Here is a 24,643-nt window from a genome sequence, read left to right as displayed (position 1 = left end):
AATTAAAGAGGAATTCCTTAAAGTCTGTAGGGAGACTGCAGTGACAGCAGCAGTATCAGCCCCATGGGACCCTACAGATGGTAAATCGGCCTGTCACAATAGGCACAATCAATGATTACATGCATGAACGTAACGGACAAAAAAACAAGACCATCCTCAGAGAGCAGATCCTGGAGGTCCTAGAGCCCGCAGGGTTAGGATCTGGAAACAGGATGAGTGTGCTCATACTGTGTGAGATGCTGTAGGTCAATAGGTGGTGGTGGTGATGATGATGATGATGATGATGATGATGATGATGATGATGATGGATGATGATATCATTTGAGTAGCAGGATGACCACTTTATATAAAACCCAATCAGCCAAAGTGTCCTTTAACAGTTTCTGTCAGATGCCACGGTTGGACAAAAAAAACATTTTACTACAGCTGACACAATAAGTTGACTATTCTGATATTACTGTTTCAGTATTGTTTTAATGAATAAAGCAAAATATTCCCTGAAGTTGAAGCATCTCTTTGTGAGGATTTGCTGGTTTTCACTGTGTTGCATTATGTGATTGTAAACTGAATATCTTCACGTTTAGGAGTGTTGGTTTACATCAACTCGGGCTTTAGGAAAACCTAATGGCCTTCTTTTTAATTTTTTTTTTTACTGTTTTATGGACCAAGGATGGATAATTAATTGCTTAATGGAGAAACTACTTGGAAGATTGATCAATGCAGTCCTTTTACAAAAGAAATACAATATAGCACCACTGCAATCAAAATCATGTGTATGTGAACTAGTTTTGGTGATTTTAGGGGATTTCCATTCAACTTTATGGCCATTTATGTCGTTTTTAGTGTTGTGAAGCAACAGTCGGGAATAAGTTTATTGCATTGTGACCTCTGTAAATGCACAGGATAAGATTGGATAATTCATAACTCCACCACAGTGCATAATCCTGCAGTGTGTTGCAACTGATGCACCACTTAGTTCAGGCAGCAACTGTCTGGACTCTGTCTGACCTCTGTAGTTCATGTTAAGTTATGTCACTCAAATACTCACCTATACAAATGGTCAAATTATCAGACCCACTGTATGTTTAAACTGACGCTTACTCCTAATTCATTTCCAACTCAACATGACTCAGTTGTGTAGCTATCTTTGTGATTTATACTTTCCATCTTGAGTTGCAGTCATTGAGTTCAGTCATGACATCACACGGAAAAAGCAAGAAAAGAAAGAGTGACTGTGGTCAGTAGTGCATCTACTTTAACTATCTTAACTATCTCACTGACCAAATGCAGCCTTAGTAGTTAGCTCTAAAATAATACTATCTACCCATAAGTATATATCCTGATAAAATTATCCCCATGCTGATATTTACTGCAGGCAGGCACATCTGGTGGGACACAATAATAGAAACACCTTACAAAAACATTAGAATAGATATCTGTTTGCTTAAATGAGGAAAAAAAGTCCTACAATTGTTATGTCAGGTCAGTGGTTATTTTGGCAACTGGAGTTTCAGATGTTGCCGAGAAATATGTCAGTCATGAGGATCTAAACTTGTATTTTATTGCTGACTTGATCTGGGAACAACTGACCAAGTCAGTTGATGGATCTCATAACATCTGGCCAAAAGACTACAGTTAATAAATTAGCCGGCTGGCTAACACTGGCACATCTACAGAAATGTTAATGAATGTCCTCATAAATAAATGAATGAAATGAAATTAAATCTACTGGACTTGTGTCAACTGTTTCTCTTTGCCAGTGAAGTGTTCTTTTCCTCATTGCATTACATAATGTGCTATGCAATAGAAAAGCAACATCATGAGCTTCTGAAAACTATTGTGATTCTTTTATTGTCAGGTGATTTAATTATTCTGTTCCTGTTCACTTGTGCATGCCTTTAGTAAATATCAGCATAATGGTTATAATAAATAGCCCATCTTAAGTGAGCTACCATGCAAGGTGGGGCTCAGTGTCTTGCCCACGGACACTTTCGCATGTGGAGAGGAGGAGCTGGGGATTGAATCGCCAACGCTGTCATTAGTGGGCAACCTGTTGCTCTCCTGATCCACAGCTGCCCGATGCATACATATGTGGGGATGGCAATGTCTCTGAGAACTTGTCCGTGTGTGATACATTCAGGAGAGAGCACAAGGACTCAGCTCAGAAACACACAGTGGCAGCCCTTCTCACTCATGCCTGCTCAGGAGTAATGGAGAAACAATGGGATCACCGCCTGAGGGTTGGCCTGTGTTTGTAGCCTGTGTTTTTGTCTTGCACCAAGTATTTACTCAAAACACATCAGCCCCTCTGAGAACGAGGTCAGCTTGCGCCCTCTAATCTCCTCTGCAGGCAGAGACACAGTGTCCCCCCAGAACAACGTGTCACCCAGAGTGACCCTTTGGCCACACAGAGGAAGCTGCTGTCAGCCATGCTTAGCCAAGGCGCAGCATCAGTGACCTGCCAAAGACTTTGTTTTCTCAGTGAAACTTCAGCGTCGGTCAGTCTGAGACGACTTACAACAGGTTTAAGTACACTTACACCTTTACAGAGGCAAGACACGACAAAACATTGATTAAATGTCACAAGAACATCCGCATTAAGGCATTCATTTAATATTTCATCATACTGTATGTGTACCCTTCACATCTTTATACAGAAGAAGTTTGAAATTGAGCAGGTAAGTCCTTCAGCTCAACACTGTAGTTGTGATATAATAAACTTATATTAGAGAGTTGGTTTACCAAGATCCCAAACAAAAAATGAAGCAACAATCAATCCCTAGCAGTGTTTAGCCATGAAGACAGGTTTAGCTTTACTTGGGGAAATCAGATGTCCTCTAAATTCACTTGATTCAATGCAGTTCACCCTCATGTTATTGCATTGCTTATCAATGCCTGGTCGCTAAAACTGAAGCAACTGAATGGAACTCAGACATCATTCATTTTTGAAGAGAATGAGCTGAACATGATACTTAGGCCATGATCACATGTAGAAAAAAAGCTGCCCAAATATGATTTTTTTTTGCTCATATGTGACTCAGATCTGGCAGAATGGCACGAATCACAGATTAGATTTTTTTGCAGAGCGACCTCGGTCTTAACAGTCATTTCAGAATTCAAGCAAGTTTTATAACAGTCACTCACACAGTTACCCGGCCTCGTTGCCAGCCAATACAACCCAACGTTTGCTCGTTTTATCAGGGAGACGGGCCGCATGCACTGATTGGCTTGCCACAAGAGTTTTGTGGAGAGATGCTGAAAGATGTGTTTGAAAGTAGCTCCTGAGCCCTTAAAATTTTTTAGATGAAATCAATTTCAGTGAAGCCATTCACATCCCTACCCAACACGGTGACCAGTTTACACTGGAATCTGAATTAAAAAAATAATGTGAACAGCCAAACAAAATGACTATATTGGTTAATGCACTAAGGGCAATACTTGCAGTGTGCACGTACAGTGACTCAATATTGTATTATCATCCTTCAACGTGCTGGCATTTTACCAAAAAAGTACATTTACTCAAGTAGTTTACTTCAGTGAAAATTTGTAGTAATTGTATTTTTTTCATGTTACTTACATCTTCTTCCTCAGCGCAACTCAAAGGGAAATTAACTTTTTACTCCAGCCCATTCAAGTGACAGCTGCAGTACAGTGTAGTGTTGTATACAGATTAAGATTTTTAATACAAAACGTGTTATCAAATTATAAAACATGATGCATTGTCATATGTTATACTGTCCAATAATCAAGGAACATTAACAGAGGCCGTTTTTGTGCATTATGGATACTTTTGATACTTCATATTTTTTATTACACTTGTATTTACTTTGATTAAGTAATTATTCAGCAATATTTTAGACACATGGTTTTTACTTTGGGTGGAGTGTTTTCACAGTGTCCTGTTGAAATTCTTAGTAGTATTTGTTTATCTATTGCCAGACTTAAAAGGTACAAGTTTTCAGAATATTGGTCTGTATTGCAGTATTGGTCAAGCAAAAATGCCCCTGCAGGTCCAATACAGCCTTCTCTTTCTTGAAGGTAGGCGACTTTTCCGGGCAGACTGCCGGACTTGTCAATCCTATTGTCCTGCAGGATCACAGAAAAATGTATCTTCAAGGTTTAGAGAGGTCAACGGTGTTGACCTTTGAGTGACCTGTGTCATCGCTAAAGCCTCTGTTCTGAGACGAGGTCAGTCCTTTTCAGTGCCCTAAAGGGTAAAGATAGAGCAAAAGTCCTCTTCTTTTTCCATATCTGATTGAGTGGAAAAGAGCCTCATTTTCAAAAGAGCTCTCAGTAAATTTTTTACATGTCACAGCAGGCACATGATGTCTCATTAGGATGGCACTCAGACACCCCTAAAGTCAAGTTACCATTGAGTTATTATTACTTTAAGAGGTTATCCAAGCTGACAAATTTTGTATTCCTGGTGGGTGAGCGGGTATTGGGTAAAGAAGATGTGCAATGATCCAGTGCAATGCAATTAAACATTTAAAAGGTACAGTGCATACAAATAAAACAGAACATGAAATCCTAATCACAAGAAGGACATAATGATATTGTATATCTGTATTGTCTCTAAAGCAAAACAGTACTAATATCTAAATAAATGTCTAATGTGGGGTATGAAGTAACCTCACTGACACCAGCATTTTGGGACTGAAATGATGACGGGCCCCGGGCCTCGTTACGCTGCTCTGGAAAATTAGAATAATGCACTATGAAAGAAGGAGAGATGCAAAGAAAGGGACAGGGGAAGAAAGAAGGTCTTTGGGAAAAGAGGAATTAGATAGGAAGAGAGGGAGATATAAAGGGAGGGAAACAGTGAAATGGAGACAAAATGAGAAGGAGAGAAGAAAGAGGGGGCAGTAGTGGTGTGATGTGAGTGTTATCATCAGCTCTCATTCTCAGCATGGAATCTATAATGGTAAAATCAACCTCTCTGACTCCTGTGTAATTGGATTTGCTGAGTCTCGTGCTGAATCAGAGCCCAGTGGGTAGCACAAAGCTTGTTAAGATTGGACAAGCATTGCTGGGCTGCTGGGCCAGGGGGAGAGGTGGGGCGACGGCAGAGGTAGTAACCTTGACAACTTTTCTGGAGTGGAGAGTAAATAATTCAGATGTGTTGAATTGACTGAAAGCTTTCCAAACATTATTCAATCCAGAAACTACAGAAAATCTTTCCTCACATCAAGGTTACCAGAGCAGAGAAAATGGACACCTGTGTTTGGAGGGTGTATGTTTTGTAATGGTGGTTGCAAGGCAACAGAAGTAAACATTTTTACCCCCACCCAGTCTCTTCCCCACAATACATAGCTACTTAAAGGCATGGCCATTTATTTACACAAAAGAAGGCTTCTCAAGAAATAATGTACCAAATCCTCCAATTTAATATAACAGTGGTACCCATTTATGTCTTATTGTTAGATATGAATGGTATAGAAAACGAAGCCTAGGGTCAGCACTTTCAGCGATTGAGTGAGTCAGTGAGTCAGTAGATTTGGCTCCTTTTGTACTATTGTATCAGCTTCATTTTTAGGTGTGTCTCAGGATGGCAATGTTGGGCGGTCAACCACTTTGGTCCTGACTGGTCCAACAACTACTGTGCATATATATAAGGTTCTCAGAGGATAAATCCCACAGACGTTGGTGATCCCCTGACTTTTCCTCTAGCGCCACCATGGCGTTGACCTTTCTGTCTTCACTTCTATTTAATGGATTGCCATTTGGTTTATCACCAAATGCCTGCTAAATTTGTGAGATAATGTGTTTGGCCCTGGTTTTAATATAGACTGGGTGATACAAAGAACAACTGAAGATTTTCAGTTCCACCATCAGACGGGTAATCTCTTTCACTTTCAATTCTGCAGATCCTACTCTGCAGACAACTTGCTACATGTCTCCTACGCTCACCACCATATGCGGGAAAAAGATACATTCTAGGATAGGAGAAAAAAAATGAGGTATTTAAATTAGCTGAATACAACTTAATTTGCTCTTATCAGTGTATTGCTGTGTGTACTTTGCCAATTGGTCCCAAAACATCCCAGTTGGAGAGTAATCTTTGTAAATCTTTACAATTAATTACCGAAAGAACATGCAGGCTACTCTTGTTGCATGACCCCTTTTTTCTTTAAAACCTGGTATTTTCAGTGTGTAACTTAAGTTTTTTGATGTTTCCCATAACAAAGGGATTGTGAGAACGGCAACACACAGAGAGCGGAAGATGAGGGGCAAAGCCTCTCATCCGTGGCATGAGCTACGCACCAGACGTCAGGCTTTATCCTGGAAATGTACTTCTGTTGATCCAGACAAAATCCCAGTAAACTTGGTTCATTTTGGGAAAATAAGCATTTTCAAAGTTTGCTTGTCGTTTTGAGAACAAGACAAGCATAAATTGTCAACTTGTGGAAATTGGCATTATGATTTTGTTATTTCGTCATACCTTTTATCTGTTTATTGCAATAACAAATCAAGCAGCAACCCCCGCTGTTTGATTTTCCAATGTATCTGAGACTTCCATGGCCGGTTCAGAGCAGCACGGTTATTTTGGCCATTTTGATGACGGAAAGAAAAGTTGGTGCCTTCAGCTCTACGTCTACATGGGTACCATGAGTAGCTCAAGTAACGTGATTAAACAGAAACGATCCCAATATAATCCCGCAATCAAACTCACGCCATTAAAGCGACAAGAATATTTGCTTGCAGCCATTGTGAACCTCTTTTCCGTTCCTTGTCTATGCAGCAGTTACAGACTGTATACTTGATGACATCAACATTTTGAGTACTCTAGTTTTTGGATTTGGCAGTGAGTTATTTATGTTTACAAATATTTTCTGACTGTCTAACACCATAGGATTAACGTGTTATTTTTGAAAATGGGCATAGTTCCCCTTTAAGGGGCATGCTGGTGGCCTATGGGTTTAAGGTCCTGACCACAAATCACCAAATTGCCACATCCTGGTCCAAGTCTGGCCAAGGACCTTTGTTACCTGTCCTATCCCATCTCTCTTTCCCTTCATTTCCTGTCACTTCTTCCATGTAAACTCTTATATAGAGAGTTGAGTTGAAAAACAAACAAGAATTATGACGTAGAATTTGAATGATTTCAGATGAACTTGAATTAAAGGGGTTGTCAGTTGATAATTGTTTACACACCCAAGAAGAAAATGAGGTTATTGCATTTGGCCATCAACCCAGTGGCATTGTACAGAAGCACTAATCACTGGCAGCTCAGACTGCCGCTCAAAACAACAGTACTTAGTTTGTAATGTATCAATCTAATCAAAGATCAGTAACCTGATCTGGGCTGTGCCAGCAGGGAGGAGACTGGTGGCATTTATGCTGTTGGTAGTGATGTAATGGAGCTTAGGGGGATGGCTGGATTGGTGTGGGTTGGATCTTGTTTCTGTATCGTTATGTTACACTCAGAAGAGCAGTAGATACCCAGGTAAGCACTGAGTAATATCCCACTGTCACTCCACCTGCCCCGACATGAATGATTAAGCACCTGGCACAGAGCCCTGAGCCTGGTCAGGATGATGTGGAGAAACATATGTGCACACAGGCCTCCACGCAGCAGCAGCACCAACACTAACACTACCGCACACTGGATGAATGAGCTACTAGACAAACCAGGGGAGAAGACAGTGAATGTGATTTTTCATTATTAATATAGAAGCTGGACTTTTGCCAACTATCTGTCAACAATCCAGTGTTTACACGTAAACTGATTGTCTTCATGCAAGCGGACACAGGAGGACACGCTATTCTTGTCTAACTTCTCTGGAGAGATTTTCTTTTCACAGTTTGGATCCTCATTTAAATTCTGCATCTGACAGCAGAACAATACAAATTCAGCAATGCAGGTTTGAGTTTTCTTTTGTGTTGTCATTTGTTGCATTTCAAAGCACTTGCTGTAGTTTTTATGTCAGGTCATCATATCAGGTGCTGTCAAAGAGTTTAAAAGTTGGTACAGAAAGCTTGACAGGTCAGTGTGGATTAACGTTCTTTGGGTGGTGTTTTCCAAAGGCATCTAAAGGCAAGAATGATCTGTCCCATTGTAAGTCTTTGGGCTACTAATCGCCACCTCAAAAAAAGGGGATTTTTCCGAAATACCGTCTTTGGCAGAGAGTTAAATGACAAGATGGGCCACTGTCAGATATGAGAGTAGAATCATTCTTCTGGTCAAAATTTCCACCAGAAAGTATATATTCACATTTCCCAAAATGTTGTGAACTGTGGCTTTAAGTTGTTTTTAGGAAAACGGGCCCTGGTCAGCTCAAATGAAAATGTTACCAACACTTGAGACAATCGAACAGAATCCTTTTAAACTTTCCTGTTACTTTGTTAATTAAGTGTTGTGTCTTAGCACAAGGCCCCCCCTCCCTCCAGCATCTAAAGCTACCTCTACTTCTCACACAGATGAGGTCACTCTGTCTCAGGCAACACTGACACCCTAGACCAGGATGAGGGACCATCTCTTAATTAAAATACTATTGGTTGTGCTCTGAGGTAACAAGGCAATTCACCTGATCTGACAATGGCTTAGTGGAATCATTACATCATCATTCTTTCTGCTGTGCATTTCATTGGGCTGTCAATTGTTGAATTACATCTACAATTACAATCTGGTGCACTTTGTATTGTATAAAGCTACAAATAACACTTGCAAAAAGAGAACGTTTTTTTGATTATGGTCAAGCTTTCTTTGACTCTTTTTTTGTTGTCCGCCTGGAATGAGTACGCCCATTTAATGTTCAGCCTTTCTAGCACAGTGTCATGGAAACACTTGTGCATGGTGGAGACAGCTTTCTTTAAAAAGAAATACCTGCACAACACCAAAGGAAACCTGAATGGAAATCAACAAACCTTTCCATTTTGTCAGTGCGCAGAATGAAATCATAAAACATTAGCATTATCATCACCCTTGAATTCATTAATCCTCCCCTTGACAGCAGCTTATCTGTTCATGTTATTACTTGTAATACTGTATGGCAGATCCCTAAGTCACGCTGTCCCAGCATATTGTCTGCTTGTGCTGCCCTGAGAGAAGTTTGTTCCCATGAAGAAAGGGGGTGTCACAGATACCCCACATCAGCACCACTACCATCACATCGCCAGATTGATTCTGACGTCCAAAAAAGGGTTCCTTCAATGATATTGTTCACCTGTCTCATTGGCTTAAAGTGGGTGGGTGGGTGGGTGTTGGGGGGGGGGGGGGAGAGGCTATGGGAAGGGGGTCGGGTGAGGGTTATTGGTGGGGACACGGGGTGAGGGGTATTGTTGAGGAGAGGGGTGAGAGAATATGGGGTGTGGGCTGACAGGTGGAAAAAAACACTCTCATCTGACTAGCCTCCTCTATCCTTCCATGGGGCCCTGTGTGAGCAAAGTAATGAAGTCCAAATTACAGCACAGCATTGCTAAGAACAAACCTCTATTGTTCGCCCTCTGGGCACACTAAATGAGTGTCACAGCAAGCAGCGGGGCACAGACCGTTACTGCACTATTTAGTCTGTCCCGTTGTCTCAAGACGGCCCCGTTTCAGAGGTTCTCAGATCAGACAAATACTGCTCCCATCCTCCCCCCGTCCTTTGCCTTCACCCTTCCTCTGTACAGCCAACCCCTCCCCAACTCCTCACCCCAAAATAGGCCAAATCTCCTCTATTGTGTTTCGACTGCCTAGTGTGAAATTCACTGTGACGTTAAATGTTTTCTAATGAATAATTACTGAATGGATATGCAGGGGGAATATGTGTAATGGATTGTAGACTGCATTTTAAAGACGTCTTTTTTGTCTCTGCTCCGTGGTATTTACAGGACAAAAACACTTGGCCTTTCTCAGAAGAAATGAGGGCCATAGGCGGAGGATAGAGGCAGGGGAGGAGGGGGAACGGAGGGCTTTGTGTCAATTAGATCCAATGGATTATCTTTTTTAATGTTTTTACAGAGAGAGTTGAGAATCAAAGGACTTCTGCTTCCAAAGGAGGGAGAGAAAAAAATACAAAACCAACAAAAGCTGTGAAAACCTTTGGTCTTAGTGTTGGTGCTGAGAATGCAAAACAGATTGGTGGAATTTTTCCCACTATGCCTCTTAAATGTGCCGCTGGTTTGGGCTCCCCATGTCCATTTGCACAGTGTGTTGTGTTTGGTTGGTGTGTAGGCTCTAGTGAACTACGGGCTGCCAGCCAAGGTCCTTGTGTGCTGTGTAGCGATCATTAGCTTCTGTCTGTTCGTCTGCACAATCACAGAGCTTTGCTTCAAAGACACATAGGACCTCTAGACCTCTTATTTCAATAGAACTAACAGGGACCATGTTTGCGCTTTTCTGGTGCTTTTTTTTCAGCTCCGTCCTTCCCCATGGAGCCATTTATACAAACATGCATTCATCTTGCCGCATTTGTCAAAATACATGGCTGAGAATTCTGAATATCATTATTATGCATGTAAAAAGTGAACCACTTGTTATTGTTACCTTAGCGGAGTTTGCTCCCTCTGAAATTAAGAATAAATAATAAATAGACTAAGTTGTTAATTAGGTGCTGTAAAATATTGAAAGTGTAATACGTTTTAGAAATAAAGAAATTCTCAGTTTATGATGCCAACAATAATTTAGACTTTTAAAAGTTATTTCCACTGCTCTTGTGCATTTGGCTACCTTATGGTTAATACAACTTGTTGCACAGGGTCAGCTGGACATGGAGGGCGCCCTGACTGCCAGAGACCGGGTTGGAATCCAGGATTTTGTCCTCTTGGATGAAACAACAGAAGCAGCCTTCCTCAGTAACCTTAAGAAACGTTTTAGCAAAGATCTCATCTATGTGAGTCTTGGAAAAGACTTTTCAAAAGCTTGTTGTCAACAAGTACATATGCATCTGAACAACTAATATGATCATATAACCTCATTCCTTTAGACCTATATTGGCACATTGCTAGTGTCTGTGAATCCCTACAAAGAGCTGGACATCTACAATAGGAAACAGATGGATCTCTACATGGGTGTCAACTTTTTTGAGCTTCCACCTCACATGTGAGTGTATAATCTGTATGAAAACAATGAATATTTGTGCTTGTGTGTGTGTGTGTGTGTGTGTGTCAAGTGTTCTTGGGTTCATCTGTGAAATATTGTGATTGCTCTGCATCCCCACAGCTACGCCTTGGCAGACAATGCCTACCACACCATGCTGACAGAGTTTAACAATCACTTCATCCTCATCTCTGGAGAGAGTGGAGCAGGGAAGACGGAGGCCTCCAAGAAGATTCTGCAGTATTATGCTGTCAGCTGTCCGAGCACCACTCTGCTAAACACTGTCAGGGACAAAATGCTCATGTCTAACCCTGTCCTCGAGGTCTGACTGTCACTGATGTTACATTATTGTAATGAAATACCAAACAGCATGTCATGCTAACAGTATTTATTTAATGTGATTTGGTGTTTCCCCACAGGCTTTCGGCAATGCCAAAACACTGAAAAATTACAACTCAAGTCGGTTTGGGAAGTATATGGACATTCAGTTTGACAGCCAGGTAAGAATCAAGAGACAAATTCACAGAAGGGCTTCCAAGAAATATGTGAAGAAATTATAATTAAGAAAGAAAAAAAATCAAGAAAATCTATGAGAAGTGTAGGCATAGTTCTCCTGTTTTAAAATTAGCAGTACTCTCATGCACTCTATTGTACTTCCATCCCAAAATTAGGGGGGAAAGTTACCAAGGTGCATTTACAGTGTGTACGTTAACGTGGGGTGGTTGAAATATGTCAAATAAAACTGACAAGCTAATTTTAATACTAAAGTGTTTAGAATGTATTTGTTAAAACGTTAAAATGCCTAAAAAGGGAACAAACGGGCAATTTTTAGAACTCAAGGAAAATTTGTTCATCCAAGCCAATTTAAAAAGCCAGGAGAAAGTTAATAGTCCTTTTATAAGACTAAGAAAAAATAACTATCAAGAGGAAGCTATTTTATCCTTTTTTAAATCTGTCCACTGGACCATAGGCCATATTTTTTCTGCAAGCTGTAGAGATGCTGTCTTTAGGGTCATGATGCCCATAGGGGGATGCTGTCGGAGGCCATATCCTGAACTACTTGCTGGAGAAGTCGAGGGTTGTGCATCAAAATCACGGGGAGAGAAACTTCCACATCTTCTACCAGCTAGTGGAGGGAGGAGAGGAAGACCTACTACACCAGCTGGGCCTGGAGAGAGACTGCCAGCATTACTATTACCTAACCCAAGTACATGTAACCCAGTCAACCCAGTTTTACTACAAATCGATTCATAAGACAATAGCGGATTGACAATCTGTTGCTGTGTTTTCTGTTTCTGTCAGGGAGAGTGTGCCATTGTGTCTTCCATTAATGACAGAAATGACTGGAAAACAGTCAAAAACGCACTTCAAATCATCAACATTGATGAGATTAACACTAATGTAAGTTGGATGCTGATTTTAACCACTCACTCTTCTCTCCTAGTTTTGCATCGCCTAATAAAGTTTCATTCCGTGCAGCACTTGTTTGGGACCGTTGCAAGCGTTCTCCACTTGGGGAATGTTCAGTTTGATTCCGACAGTAAAGGCTATGCCCTCCTTAACAGCAACAACGCAGAGCTGCGCTGGGTCTCAAATGTAAGAAAATAGAAAAAAAGTCTTTATTTATCCAGGATTATTACAAAAAGTCAAATAATAAACTCCCTTAGTGTTATTTTTTTTTCTTACAGTTACTAGGAGTTGATGCTCATCGTCTCCAAGAGGGACTCACATACAGGAAGATTGAAGCCCAAAAAGATCAGGTGCACCATGTTAAATTGTCCTTTAGTTTTATTTATGATGAGGTGATGTTTCTATTTAAACTTCCACTGTAGTGTTTGAAATGTAGCTATGATTTTGTCTCACTGTAAAGGTCCTTAGCCCATTCACCATTGATCATGCCATCTATGCCAGGGATGCCCTGGCCAAAGCCATCTATGGAAAGACCTTCACCTGGCTGGTCAACAGGATCAACGAGTCCATAGAGAACAAGGTGAGGAGAAAGCTGTGTGAAAAATTCCAGCCACTGACGATGAGTATGTACACAATTAATACTGTTTTCCCAGGACTCTTCAAGGAAGACTGTAATAGGGCTTTTGGACATATATGGATTTGAGGTTTTCTATGTTAACAGGTAGGCAAGAAATCCTTTCCTATTCTAACATTGTGGCACTGCTTTGATTGTGTTTGACACCCTCATGAAGGCTGTTTTAAAGTTGTTTTTTTCAACCAAGAGCCGCTGAAATTTGCATGGAACACTCCACGAAGCGCATTGGGAAAACTGCAAAGTTATGAGTGATTCTGGGGTGATGATTTCTTCCTGAGCCTGACCTGTTTGTCACAACCCATTTCTTCAGTTTTGAGCAGTTCTGTATAAACTACTGCAACGAGAAGCTGCAGCAGCTTTTTATCCAGTTGACGCTCAAGGCTGAGCAGGAGGAATATCAAGCAGAAGATATTGAGGTAAACCTGGTATAAATAGCAAATCAATGACTATTAATTTCACTACACTGTTTACACTCACTGGTGTTGAATGCATTCAACACCAGCATTGAATGTGTGAATGCATCTGTTTTTATGATTCCCCCCAGTGGGAGCCAGTCCAATTCTTCAACAACAAGATCATCTGTGACCTGGTTGAGGAGAAACACAGAGGGATCATATCAATATTGGTGTGTATTTACTGGAGTAGAACAGTACATTTTGAACAGACAACAGTGAAGCTGACGTATTATCATGTGTTGATGATAATCCTGCAGGATGAGGAGTGTCTCAGACCTGGAGATGCCACAGACCTCACCTTCCTGGAGAGACTGGAAGAAAAGATGGAAAATCATCCCCACTTTGTCACGTTAGTCAAACATTCAACCTCGACAGTGCACACACACACCTACAGATCGTTTCACAATTAGGGAAGTTGGCATGGAGTTGCACATTTGGTTGTAAACCATTTATTTTTATTAAATTGGACATCCAGCTGAAGAATATTGTGTAATTCAAAGCTTCTCCTCAAAACTAAAGTCTGACTCCATCAAAACGTTTTGCTCACCGATGTCTTGTGAGTGAGCCGACAGGCTCCGATAGAGACGGAGGATTAGGATCGGGCTGTAAAGCCTCTTCATCTCTCTGTCTCTCTGCACCTCTTTCACTGCAGGCACAAACTGGCTGACAAAACGACACGCAAGACTCTGGAGAGGGGAGATTTCCGTCTCTTGCATTATGCCGGGGAGGTCACCTACTGCGTTGTGGGTAAAAGAAACCACAATGTCAGACCCTGTTACTCAAACATCTAAACCTTTTTTTTTTCTTTTCTTTTTCAACTGACAGCTTTTTGCTTTTGTGTGACAATCTAGGTTTCGTGGACAAAAACAATGATCTGTTGTATAAAAGCATAAAAGATGTAAGTCTGCAAATTAACATTTTACATTGTAGGGAACTCTTTCAATTGATACCTAACTAATTAATTAATTAATATCAGTAATGTGGATCTGGAGTAATAAATCCAAACTTAGTTTCTAATGATTTTTCATGATAGCCTTGGCATCAGTGCACACTATTTCACAGCAGTTATTTCTTTACTGCAAACTGAAACTGCACAAGTGGACCCAATCGCATTAATGAGGGCTCTGTTCCAGCAGTTCTCACAATGCAACAGTTAACAATGTTATTAGTTACACCTGTGTGTGACAAGTGTGAAGTCTGAAAGTCTATTCAACTTTAGTTTCCATTGCTGTAAATGATACAGGAGGGGTTGGCAAACACATTACCATACAACTTGGTGTGTTATAATCTATGTGTGTCATCCCACCTTCTCATAGCTGATTTGCCAGTCTAAAAATGCTATTGTCCGAGAGTGCTTCTCCACAATGGATCCAGACAGCAGGCGAAGACCAGAAACAGTGAGTTCTCACACCATGTTGGACCTTCCACATCCTTCAACTGTATCACTATGAAGTTGATGTTATATATTACCAGCAGTATGCTGTGACTCAGTTAAAAGCCATGTACAATCATTCGTTTTCTGGCCATTATCTAGAGTGGTATGTAGTTTTTTTCCACACTGAAATTTGCAAACACCCAAAATACTTTCTATTGATGCAACATTTTGACCTACAAGATATATGTACAGTATATATATATATATATATATATATATATTATATATATATATAGACAAAAATGTCAGCTCCATCTACAACTAGGAAATTACATAATACAAACTAGCACCCTTTATCACATTAACAATGCACTATTCACATATGCAACACATAATGTACTAAAGAAATGACTATAGTCCATGCAGGACATATGAGATACACTTTTAACGAGAAAAAACATGCACAATGTAGATTATAAGTGAGAAGAAACAAATCAGTAAGTGGGCTGGATAGAGTGAACACTGAGACAAAGGCAAGTAATTTTTGCTCTGCCAATAGCAGTCTGACATCAATAAGCCATATGTATGTGACAGATGAACTGTTGGGGATTACGACCATCCTGTTGTGTCTGTAGGTGGCGACCCAGTTTAAGAGCAGCCTGCTGAAGCTGACAGAGATCCTCATGGCAAAAGAGGCCTGGTACATACGCTGTTTAAAATCCAATGAGTCCAAGCAGCCAGGTACTTGAAATAATACAAGATGCATGAAGCTTTTGTCTTAACAGGATGGAGATTTGATTTGATTCTCGCCTCTCTCACGCAAACACAGGTCAATTTGACGAAGCTCTGATCAGGCACCAGGTGAAATACCTGGGCCTGATGGAGCACCTCAGAGTCAGACGAGCTGGGTTTGCCTACAGACGCAAATATGAGGTATTCTTAAAGAGGTATGAAGAACCACAGCTCAGACCTTACACTTGATTTTCCTTTTTTTTTAATTAAACCCCTCAGTTTAAGCAGGTACTCTCCAGTGCATTTAAAACATGCTGAGTGGGATCTTTGCTGCATGTTGCAGATATAAACCCCTGTGCCCAGACACCTGGCCTCACTGGAGAGGAGTGCCTGCTGATGGAGTAGAAGTGTTGGTTCAACATCTGGGCTACCTGCCATATGAGTACAAAATGGGACGGTGAGGACAGCACTACCTAAATACAACTGAGTGTATGCACTCTAAGGAGTAGCCAAAAAACATTTGTATTGCTTCCTTTGTTATAGTACCAAAATATTCATCCGTCATCCAAGGACACTTTTTGCCACAGAGGATGCTTTTGAGAAATGTAAACATGAATTGGGTGAGTGCAAATCTAGTGTGATTCATTCTTAGTCAATAATTGTAGTTGCACAGTGATTTAATGTAATGCTCCGAATTTGCAGCGACGAAACTCCAAGCCAAATACAAAGGATACAAAGCAAAGGGAGAATTCAAAAAACAGAAAGAAGCTGGTAAATGCCACAATGTCTGATTTTTGTGTTATGTGAGTTATTAAAGGAAATTACACACCTTCTATTATATTTTTTAATCCTTAGCCACTAAGATTGAAACCTGCTGGAGAGGAGTGCAGGCTAGAAAGGAGAGAGATAAGAGAGCCTGGGCTGTAAAAGTCATCAAGAAGTAAGAAAAAAGATGGAATATCATTACACAGCTCCTCCCAAGCTTACTGTCACATTTTCACTGATACAATATTTTACAATAATTTTTAGATTCATCAAAGGTTACATGACCAGAGGGCAAGCAAAAAGCACAGATAACTCGGAGTACCTGGCCTTTGTGAGACAAAATTACTTGAACAGGCTCAAAGGCAATCTGCCAAAGACAGTTTTGGATAAAACCACCTGGCAAACTCCACCTGCTGTGCTGACAGAGGTACAACGATTAACCAACGTATTTATAAAAGTGATTACATTCAAGCTTGGCTTTTATTTAGACTCCGTGCATGTTTTTGTACTCGTCAGACATCAGAGATACTGCGTAAGCTTTGCTACCGTCTTATGGTGCGCAAGTATGTGAGAGGACTCACACCCCAGAAAAAAGCTCAGGTAACAGACATTAAAATACATTATAAAGTACTTCATCATCATATTCTCTCTGTTGCAGTGATCAGCTTTATATTTGTTGTCCCTTCAGTTTCAACTGAAGCTTCTTACCAGCTCTATCTTCAAGGCCAAAAAGGATAGTTATCCACAGAGTGTCGCTCAGCCTTTTGTGGACACCAGAATCAGTAGGTGTCAGATACATTCACAATGCCCTTTTTCTTTTCAACACTTTCACATCACGTAATATCTCCAGGTGAACAGGACATAAACATGAGGGTTCTCCAGATGATTCGCAATGAGCACATTAAGGTAATAAAATACCATTATGCACCCAGAGGAAATACAAACTCACATCGAACCTCCCCCCCCCACCCTCACTGTGTTGTATTCTGTGTTGTAGTACAGTGTACCGGTGATTAAATATGACAGGAATGGTTTCAAACCAAGACCACGACAGCTCATCCTCACCATGACAGCTGCCTATGTGATAGAGGAAGCCAAGATCAAACAGAGAGTTCTGTATACCTCTCTCAAAGGTCAGGACAAGGGGATAATATATATTTCACCATTAGATGATGTTTTCGTGTTGGGCTAAAAGTGTCTGGACTTTTACTCATTGCAGGGATTTCGGTCAGTAACTTGACGGATGGCATGATTGTATTCCACGTAACATGTGAAGACCGTAAGCAGAAGGTATGTGGATATATAACATGCAGGAGATATGTTGGCTCGTTGGAATTCCTCTCTTTCACCTGGGCCATAAACATGGCACTGGGAAAGTTGTTTAGTGTAGATTGAAATGATCATACTGTATATGGCGGAACAAATCAAAACTGTATAAAGGTTTTTGATGATCTATTTCAAGTACAAATTACCAGAGATAAAGAGAAAACTTCCTTCAATGTTAAAGCAGCTTCACTCAACTGAAAGTTGTTGAAAGGAAGCAAAAAAAAGATAAGTAATCTGTTGAATCATACAGCTCATTTACACAGAAGATTTTCAGGTAGAAGCTTATTAAATCCACATACAAAATATAATTTTGTAATGTAGGTTCCATACATTGATTGTGTATTATTTTGCGATTGTTTCAGGGGGATCTTGTAATGCAGTGTGACCACTTGTTTGAGTTTTTGACCAAACTCGCAGTCATTGCTAACAAACAGAATGCAATTAAAGTGGTTCAGGGCAGGTAAGTCTGTTTCAGAAAACAGTCAAAGAGGTTGGATGTGATATGTGCTTCAATCTAAAACTCTTGATTATTCATTCTCAGCATCAAGTTTGAAATCCAGGCAGGTAAAGAGAATGCAGTGGACTTCAGCACTGGACAGGAACCCATGGTTTACAAGGCCAAGAACGGACATCTCATGGTGGTGAGATGAGTGCTATGACGAAGAGTGTGCCTCCTGGGGTGTTACATTATGCTCTGCTCTAAAATGAACCAGCAGACAAAGGGATACAACATGACTCAAGCTGTTTGTCACTGCAGGTTGCCACTCGGGCTCGGACACGGTAACATGTGTGGGGTTGAGAAGACACACAAGAAGCCCCTGCATATTTCATCAGGAGACCCCAAAGGGGAGAGCAACGTGTATACAGGAAACACACCTGACAAGAAGAGAAATCCAGAAGAAGCTTGCTTTGTTGTACAGCAACACATTTCTGATATATGCATATTGGTCAATGATGAACTTTGCTTTTCTACCAAAGAATAGTAACCCCTCAAGGGAGGCTAAGGTTTGAACATAGTGCTGTTTAAGGATTTGCCTCTGTTGTTTTGATCACTTGAGCTCAAAGCAAAGTCTGAAACTGCAAATCTACAAAACTATTTTATTGTACAGGACACATTACTCAAACTGCTTAAAATAATGTGCAATTCTGATTATTAAAATGAAGCCATATGTATAATCATTTTGTATGTTCACTGATAATGGGAATATGCAAATTGAAAACAGAAGAAAAGAATGTTTGTAGAAATTTATTTGTGATAAAGTATGTATAAATATAAAACATACATATATGTTCACTTTTGTACAACAGCCCTACAATTACTGTGATTGTTAGACATATTTCAACTAAAACCTATTGTGTGCAGACAGTACATTCTCTGATTAATGCGGCGATGGACAGGTCTAATTTCTCTCGGTGTTAAAATCTTGTAGACAGAATTCCCTTCCTGCCAGTGAGCTCTCCGGTTACAGTCATTCACTTCAGCATCCATCACTCAATCACCCCAGTACATTAACACCTCATGCCACTTCTCAAGTTCCCTTCACTAAAAATAATGATCATTTAGTGGAGTGAAGGGAAAAATGCATAAATGCTAAAACTAAGTATGGCAAAAGCATTACAGTGACATTTTGCATCCACCTGTGATTTTGTAACTGTATCAAAATCTTAATAAAATTGAAAAAGGTTTAATTTCCATTATTTGCAGACTATAAAATAGCCTTGGTAACATCTTCTCAGAGTAAAATAGTGCCACCATGTGGCCCCATTGTGTGAAACACGTGGGTAATCCACTGATGACCTTACAGTGGACCCGTCAGAACCACATTAAGGAGAAGCAAAAATATGAACCACTTATCTTCAGCTGCTTACATGACATAATTCTAGTTCTCCTGGATGCACTGCGCCAATGCTCTCAATACTCTTTGATTTCACACACTCAGGTAAACTATGGTCAACTGCAGTGCTGAATGCAAACAACCATGTCAATGGCCTTTTGCACACTAGCAGTCACAGTAATAGAAGTAATGACTAACAAATGGAGAACAAAACACAACTGCTTGTCAGACCCCACAACAGAGATGAAACACAAACAAACACTAAATCACGTCACCACTACACACTGTTGTATGACGCTCCTCTCATAGTACTCTCTGAGAGGAAAAGCTGGTTTAATAGGAGTGGGGGGGAGAGAGACAGAGAGGTGCTGGGTGACGTAAGGCACAAGCGTGGTGCAAAGACTGTCCAGGGTCAGAGACACAGGCTGACGGGTCAAAAAGAGAAAGGTCACTGGTGGTGGTGTGTGCGGTCATCAGGTCGTTTGATATGAATCCTACGAACTCGCTCTATTCGATCTCTCTCCTCGTCTTCATCCAGATGATGAGATCGTCCTGCAGCGCCGCCTGTTGCTTCCAGCAGGGCATTATCTGGACCCCTCCCATCGTGGGACTCGTACAGGAGGATGTTGAGGGTCTCCTCATAGATTCGTGCCTCAGGGAACTCCACCTAGCAAGGAAGAAGAGTGTTACATAAGAGATTAAAGAGATACTTAAACAACATACTGTAGCTCTATGCTTAAAACAGAGCAAAGAACTCTACAGAGTGGGCATATTGCAACTACACATTTACCTTCGTCTGCTTCTTTTCTGTGGCATAAACAATGGAGGTGCAGCACACTTCGGCAATTTTACGCCCCTGGCCATAAAATGACCAACAACAGATCTCATCCCCAATCACATCTTTGATAAAGAGTACCCGACCGTTGAACCGTAATGACAGCTTGTCAAACAGTTCAATATTTTTCAGCATGTTGTCATCAGAATTGCTGTAGGGAAAAATATTACAGGATGGTCATTTATTAAGACAACTTTCATGGTTTCACCACATTATGTTCCTTCTTTATTTGGACATGCTAGCTTCTGATATCAGTAGAAGAGGAACTCACCTGGTGTAAGAATACTTGTTGTTGCTTCGGTTATACAGCAGTTTGACAGTAGGCTGTGAAGAGACAAAAGTTTGTCATTTGAAAGAACAATCTAAAACAACAATTTGTCTTGCTTTAAACATTAGAAGTACAGCACATTATAAACAACAACAACATGACCTACCTTATTCGAGGTTGCAATAAGCTTCTGCTCTTCCTTAGATGATGTCATCAGAGGGACTTTACAAAGGGGTTCATACGATTCTTTGTTCTGGAGGAAAAAATAATTGAAGTGTTTTTTATTTAAAAAAGTTACACCTGCAAAACTGGAAGATTTGGTATTTAAGATGAAGGATGCCACCTGGTGGAACAGGGTTGCTAAGAGGATGAAGGATCTGAAGGATATAAAGATTGTTGTTTTTCAGACTTTTTAAGCAGATTGGTTTTAAATTACTTTCATGCAGATTTGTTGTCCCTCATAGTAGTTTAAAAAATTAATACAACAAAAAGTACAACATTTTCACCTGTAGCTATGTACATTTGATTTTCTTACCAATGAACACATTTTAACATTCAGAATAAACAGATAAATGGCTCACAGATATTAAAACCTGGATGCAAGCTAACTTCCTCAAACTCAACAATAAGAAATATGATATCCTTGTCATCGGCCCCAAATCCTTCAACAAATCCTGCCATAATGGCTCCACTGTTCCTGCTTCCACACACACATCCATAACATTAATGTTATCTTTCATCAAACCCTTTTCTTTTAAATGCCACATTGTCATATTCCATAAACTGTCTTCTTCTATCTCAAAAACATTGCCCTTATCCGCCCCGCCCTTTACTTCTCAGCTGTTGAAATGCTCATCCTCACCTTCATCACTTTACGATTGGATTACTGCAACAGAATTCACCAAAATCCTCAACAAGCTACAATAAATGCTCAACTCAGCTGCCCGTCTGCTCACCCATCCCCTACCAGAGATCACATCTCCCCAGTCCCCGGACCGAGTCCATTCAACAAAGAATCCAGTTACAAAGTCTCATCGCTTACAGAGCCCTCCACAACCCCCCCCCCCCCCCCCCCCCACCTCACTGACCTCCTGCACAGACATGCTGCTACCCACAACCCCAGATCCACTGGCATTCTCCTTCACTCCCCTCTTTCAAAACCAGCCTACTTAACTTTCTCATCTATGATGTTTGCTATTATTTCTCATTGTTGGAGTGGTATTGTTCTATTTTTTACAGTTTCACTACTTTGACTGTTGCCGTCTTTGTTTTATGTTAAGTGCCTTTGAGCACTTCTATGGCGCTATATAAAATAAATGCATTATTAATTTTAGAATATTTTCAAGAAAACAAACAAAAAACATTGCTAGACAAAGTTGGTCTGATACAAAGTGCAGTACACTGAAATTAAACCTTTACTATTAATGATTTAATCCAAATTTAAAATATACATTTTCTTTTATGGTGAATGCTAAGGAATTTCAGAAACCATTTAAAGAAATATGACTTGTAATGATTCTGTGTAGTTCATTTAACATAAATTCTGATGGTAGATGAAGTATGATGATTGCCCTGCCTAACTACAGTCCTCTGTGCTGACGGTACCTGCAAAGCAGCTGTGCATTCATCAGCTAGGCCTTGGACAAGGTAATACTTGGCCTCAGCGAGCAGTTCCTCTGTTTCTCGTCGGCTGTCTGGGAGCGGCACTGCCCCGTCTCTAAGGTAGTTAAGGATTGTTCCAAAATGTTTCCCACAGCGATCAATCAAGATCCAACCTTCAGATACGAAATGGTGAAATATTAGTTAGTATTAGATCACAGTCAGCACATGGCTGGCACAACACCTACATATAATTTAAAAATATTCACCAACAGCTCACCTTCACTGTCTGTGAGGACCTCCATCCTGCCACTGAACATGGCTTTGAGCATTGTGTCCTGTTTGGTTAGTGTTTGCATTGTAGTGTAGTACAGAGCCCCACCCACATTTAACTTCACATATTTAGAGCTGGGGCTGGAGCCCTTGAAGGATGTAGTCCGGGTTGTAGCTGCTGGCACTGCCGAGCTCACCACACTCTCTCCTGACATCTCTTCCTGGGACAGAACAAGGTAAAAACATAGAGTGAGACCTCAGTCAAGGCTGGTGTGTCACTGGACTAGCTTGGCTTAAGTTAGTGAGTGAAAACAGTTTGAGTATTAACACACAAGTCTATTTAAATGTAAATATAGAACTTGGCGATATGGAGAAAATCAAATACCACGATATTTTTGACCAACTACCTTGATATCGATACAACGATATTGTAGTGTTGACTATTGGTGCTTTCACAAAATATTTACACAATAAAAATGTTGATAAATAATCATCAGTAATGTGGCTATAATGACTAAGTGGGGAAAGGCAAATAATAAAACAGTTAACAGTCTGGTAAGTTCAGAAAATGACATACCTTTATTATAATGCAGCCTTTAAAACCAGCAAAAGACTACACTTGCCATTGCCATATTACGATATCCAAAATCTAAGACGAAATCTAGTCTTGTGTCACAATATCAATATAATATCAATATATTGCCCAGCTCTATGTAGATAGATATTTTTTAAAGTATAAGGCTGGTGTTATTATATATCTTTTGACCAAATCCAGCAGTGCGTTAGTCCATCTCTCAATATTTTCTGACCCTAACCCATCTGTGACACTCAGCCCCAAGCCCATTTGTTGTAACTAAAGATGCAATTATTTTATATCAGGTCACAAATATAGTTTTATCATCATTTTAAACTAGGCGCAAGTATTTATGCCAGCAGGACAGTGTATGTGGGATTGACTCGGATTAAATGTGTCCATGTTCATTGTGATGAAGGAACATGTTTTACCTATACGTTTTTAAAGGCAACAACAGAGGTTTCTAGCTCAGAGGAAAAAACTAGATCAGGCTTTTGCAATGCAGTTGGTAATCAATTCACTGTTCACTGTGTTTTGAAATGTATTGATAAATTGATTAAAAAAAAACAACGTATAGCATATCTCCATTTAAATCTTTTAATCTACAAAATGACTGCAATGAATGTAGTTACTCATGTAACGTTGTTTTATTTCTGACGCTGGATACTTCAGAGTTTTATCAAGACTTTTCCGATAGCAAAAATAAACTACAAGTCCTAAAGGCTGACGCAATTGTCCTTTAATATAATGTGTTTTAGTGGCAACATTTTATGTCCAATAGACTATAACAAAACGTGTATTCGCAATATGTCAATGGGAAACATGAAAAACTCTCCATGTTGTGGGGTCTTTCATACTATTAGTACAATTTGAGGAGACATTTCTCTTTTAATTATGGCTGCCGTGTTAAAGCTTAACGTTAAACAGGACAGGGACAAGTCAAAGACAGCACTACAGACTCTTACTATGCGGCTGCTATACTTTTTCCAAATGCCAATAATATGCGTTATTACGTTTGTACGACTGTCCACTATTTCTGTCCAGTATTTTCTCGGTGTAGGGTAAAACACTTAACATACTCAATCCAGTAGGTAGTAATTTGATTTTAGTCCACACCGCTATAATGTTAGCTTGTTAGCTAGCTAGGTAGCATCAATTAAAGTTACCTAACGTTATATTACAATACAAATAGCAAAAGATAACTTTATACATATTATGACACTGTCTTTTAAAACATCTTCCTTTATATAACGTTTGCAGCGTGTTTGTTATTGGTCTTCGATTAAACATAAGTATATTTACCATAGAACCCGCAGCAGACTTTATAATTGTAGCTTGCTAACGTCAGTCAGCTAACACCCACTTCCTTCCGGTCCAACGCTGCGCAGTTATAAACATGACGCCAACGTACTTCTGCTCTGTTAAAGGGACCGTTAACATTATTTTGTTGAACGTTACAAAGTGTTGTACAACATGAGGTACAATCAGTATGTTAAGAGTCTATGGGTAAAATGAGAAGTAACAATTAAACACACTTCA

The 24,643-nt window shown here is 40.1% G+C and overlaps 2 protein-coding genes across 2 annotated transcripts; one reads left to right on the top strand and one right to left on the bottom strand.

The window, feature by feature from the left end:
• Positions 1 to 10,688: 10,688 nt before the first annotated feature.
• Positions 10,689 to 18,700, top strand: myo1ha (myosin IHa). Its single transcript, XM_032516883.1, has 31 exons — positions 10,689 to 10,817; positions 10,911 to 11,026; positions 11,147 to 11,345; positions 11,443 to 11,523; positions 12,051 to 12,230; positions 12,326 to 12,424; positions 12,503 to 12,619; positions 12,712 to 12,783; positions 12,894 to 13,013; positions 13,087 to 13,154; positions 13,378 to 13,483; positions 13,612 to 13,692; positions 13,780 to 13,871; positions 14,175 to 14,269; positions 14,374 to 14,420; positions 14,839 to 14,919; positions 15,533 to 15,638; positions 15,727 to 15,844; positions 15,973 to 16,086; positions 16,173 to 16,249; positions 16,332 to 16,400; positions 16,485 to 16,569; positions 16,659 to 16,821; positions 16,911 to 16,994; positions 17,083 to 17,176; positions 17,245 to 17,300; positions 17,392 to 17,527; positions 17,614 to 17,684; positions 18,083 to 18,180; positions 18,262 to 18,361; positions 18,478 to 18,700. The coding sequence occupies exons 1-31, from the start codon at positions 10,695 to 10,697 to the stop codon at positions 18,502 to 18,504; spliced, it is 3,075 nt and encodes a 1,024-aa protein (XP_032372774.1). The 5' UTR covers positions 10,689 to 10,694; the 3' UTR covers positions 18,505 to 18,700.
• A 250-nt stretch (positions 18,701 to 18,950) lies between these two features.
• On the bottom strand, positions 18,951 to 24,536 carry kctd10 (potassium channel tetramerization domain containing 10). The gene is made up of 7 exons (XM_032516336.1): positions 24,407 to 24,536; positions 22,538 to 22,751; positions 22,264 to 22,433; positions 20,825 to 20,911; positions 20,662 to 20,714; positions 20,346 to 20,541; positions 18,951 to 20,222 (listed from the first exon to the last, which is right to left on the bottom strand). Exons 1-7 carry the CDS (start codon positions 24,407 to 24,409, stop codon positions 20,004 to 20,006), a joined length of 942 nt encoding a protein of 313 aa, XP_032372227.1. The 5' UTR covers positions 24,410 to 24,536; the 3' UTR covers positions 18,951 to 20,003.
• Positions 24,537 to 24,643: the final 107 nt, after the last annotated feature.

The sequence above is a fragment of the Etheostoma spectabile genome, chromosome 5 (genome assembly GCF_008692095.1).
Source record: "Etheostoma spectabile isolate EspeVRDwgs_2016 chromosome 5, UIUC_Espe_1.0, whole genome shotgun sequence".
Lineage (NCBI taxonomy): Eukaryota > Metazoa > Chordata > Actinopteri > Perciformes > Percidae > Etheostoma > Etheostoma spectabile.
The sequence above is the reverse complement of the archived record's forward strand: the minus strand, read 5'-3'. Positions and strand labels throughout refer to the sequence as shown.